Source organism: Rhamphochromis longiceps, linkage group LG13, assembly GCF_057381845.1.
Source record: "Rhamphochromis longiceps isolate RC_006_pf linkage group LG13, R_longiceps_female_GT1.1, whole genome shotgun sequence".
Taxonomy (NCBI): domain Eukaryota; kingdom Metazoa; phylum Chordata; class Actinopteri; order Cichliformes; family Cichlidae; genus Rhamphochromis; species Rhamphochromis longiceps.
Window position 1 is genome coordinate 2,041,650 of NC_140569.1, and position 2,600 is coordinate 2,044,249.

The 2,600-nt window shown below is 42.9% G+C and overlaps 1 protein-coding gene across 1 annotated transcript; it reads left to right on the forward strand.

Moving 5' to 3' along the window:
• The first annotated feature begins 1,056 nt into the window (after positions 1-1,056).
• LOC146655003 (B-type lectin plumieribetin-like) lies at positions 1,057-2,164 on the forward strand. The gene is made up of 3 exons (XM_085427924.1): positions 1,057-1,087; positions 1,297-1,390; positions 1,863-2,164. Exons 2-3 carry the CDS (start codon positions 1,301-1,303, stop codon positions 2,100-2,102), a joined length of 330 nt encoding a protein of 109 aa, XP_085284050.1. The 5' UTR covers positions 1,057-1,087; positions 1,297-1,300; the 3' UTR covers positions 2,103-2,164.
• Positions 2,165-2,600: the final 436 nt, after the last annotated feature.

Consider the following 2,600-nt stretch of genomic DNA (forward strand, 5'->3'; position numbering starts at 1 on the left):
GAGCAGGATTTTGAATTCTGGATTTAACAGGAAGCCAAAACAGGAGAAATCTGCTCTCTCTTTCTAGTCCCTGTCAGGACTCTTGCTGCAGCATTTTGGATCAGCTGAAGGCTTTTCAGGGAGTTTTTAGGACTTCCTGATAATAATGAATTACAGTCGTCCAGCCTGGAAGTAATAAATGCATGAACTAGTTTTTCAGCGTCACTCTGAGACAGGATATTTCTAACTTTAGAGATGTTGCACAAATGGAAGAACGCAGTCTTACATATTTGTTTAATATGTGCATTGAAGGACATGTCCTGGTCAAACATGACTCCAAGGTTCCTCACAGCGTTACTGGAGGCCAAGGTGATGCCAAATGTATTCTGCAGCAGGACAACGACCCCAAACACACAGCCAAAGTCATTAAGAACTATCTTCAGTGTAAAGAAGAACAAGAAGTACTGGAAGTGATGCTCTGGCCCCCACAGAGCCCTGATCTCAACATCATTGTGTGTGTCTGGGATTACATGAAGGATGTGAGGAAGCCTACATCCACAGAAGATCTGTGCTTAGTTCTCTGAGATGTTTGGATCAACTCACCAGCCGAGTTTCTTCAAAAACTGTGTGCAAATGTACTTAGAAGAAGGCAAAGGGTGGTCACACCAGGTACTGGTTTGATTTAGATTTCTCTTTTGTTCATTTACTGTATTTTGTTGACTGATGAAAATACACGATGAACACTTCCATTATTGAAAGCATGTTTACAGCTTTTCTTTCTCACCTGCCTAAAACTTTTGCCCAGTACTGTAAATTTAGAGTGTGTGAAAGATTTTCAGTGTCCTGTATAAAAGTGTGTGGACGTGTGGGTTTCAGCATGAAGAAATCTGTTGTCAGAGGTAATTCTAGGTAACATATCCTCATATTTTACTTTCTTTTAAAAGAATTTCCAAGGAAGAAGGAATAAAAAAACCTGACTTTCTTGATGTCCCCATCTCCCCTCCCATCACCCTTTGCTGCTATCAAACAGTATAAATGAGGCTCTGCTCTGTCGCTGCAGCACGTTCAGCATCTGATTCTCCCACTGACGTTTCTGCGTTCATAGCCGGTGAGTTACAGCTTTGTACATAAATGCAGCAGCTGTAAGAATTAATCTTGCCTGGGGTTCGTAGCTGCAGGCATTTGATCTTTTGGTAAAATAAACTGAAATATGGTGCAGGCTCATTTACACGCATTAAAATTCACAGAGTTTCTGATTTGAACTGAAATCTGTAAAATGTCTCTTAAATGAAAATAACTGTAACTTCTGTCCTTTAGAATCATGAGTAAGAACTCCATCAGCACTAACCAGGAGCTGCGTAAAGGCGAGTCCCTCGTCAGTGTAAATGGAAACTTCAAAGCCATCCTACAGGTGGGAAAATGTGACCTTGTCCTCATCAGTTTATGATTACATGGCCCAGAAACACAGCTGATAACATTAAAAGTTGACAGCTGGTCTTTAACGTGCAGATATAGAAAGAGATCAGCTTTACTGGCCACTTTTTCCTGGCTAGAAAACTTTTCTTTTGATAATGATTTTTTAGTGAAGTTTATGAAAACCCTTCCTGAGAAAATGGCAATAAAACGAATCTATGAATAAAAGAGCCCTAATGATGAGATTTCACCAAAACAAAGAGATCAGGAAGTTAGGAATACAGAAATAAAGAGAAGTGGGAAGTCTCAGACGCTGACAATTACATCTGAATATTCACTTAACACCTGATTTGCTGAAAGCTGCACAGCTATTCTACCTTGTTTTAACGAATCGTATCGTCGTCCATATGATTTGCAGCTCACAGTATAAACGTTCAAACTGATCCGCTCTCTTTGCTTCCACTTTGCAGGAAGATGGCAACTTTGTCGTCTACAAGTGGTCTCCTATCTGGGCCACAGCCACAAACGGCAAAAACCCTGCGCGGCTCCTCCTGCAGTCGGATTCCAACCTGGTCCTGTACACCCAGGACGATAAACCAGTTTGGAGCTCTGGAACCGTTAAACCCGACAACAGGACCATGCGCCTGACCCTGACCAACGATGGTCGTCTGGTTGTTACAAGGAATGGAGCACAAATCTGGTGCTCTTAAAGCTCACGATGTCATTCAGAGATCCAGACTAAAGGCGTGATGTCCTGAGAGCCGCGCGCTCTGTTTCACATCCGAATAAAAGCTCTGTGATGTTTCTGCTGTGTGTGTGTTACTGTCTCAGTCAGATGAACTCTCAGCACGTTATCATCGTCTGTTTAAAACAAGCGTCCAGTAAAGCTCACAGAATAGACGTAGTATTAAATCTGTGTTACCTGCTGACTGGAAAACGTCTGTTTCCAGGACAGCAACAAAAATCTAACTGTTCTCTGTGTGGACCCACAGCGGGCAGGTGTGGGCGGGGCCAACCTGCAGGCTCCAGGTGTGCGTGTGCTGACACATACAGGCAACTGAGAAGGAGTTCTGTGGGCTCATTGGAAGCTTTTAAAATCTCAAATCTGACCGTGTGGTGGCGTTCTCACCTGTACTGTAGATAACACAGGTGAGTTTTACAAATTTCTCTTCCATCCAGTCGGGGGAGCCAAACGTCTGCCTGTCAGA

Coding starts and splice junctions, on each gene's coding strand:
- LOC146655003 (XM_085427924.1), top strand. CDS start 1,301: ATGAGTAAGAACTCCATCAGCACTAACCAGGAGCTGCGTAAAGGCGAG. Junction 1,391..1,862: donor ACTTCAAAGCCATCCTACAG/GTGGGAAAATGT, acceptor TCCACTTTGCAG/GAAGATGGCAACTTTGTCGT.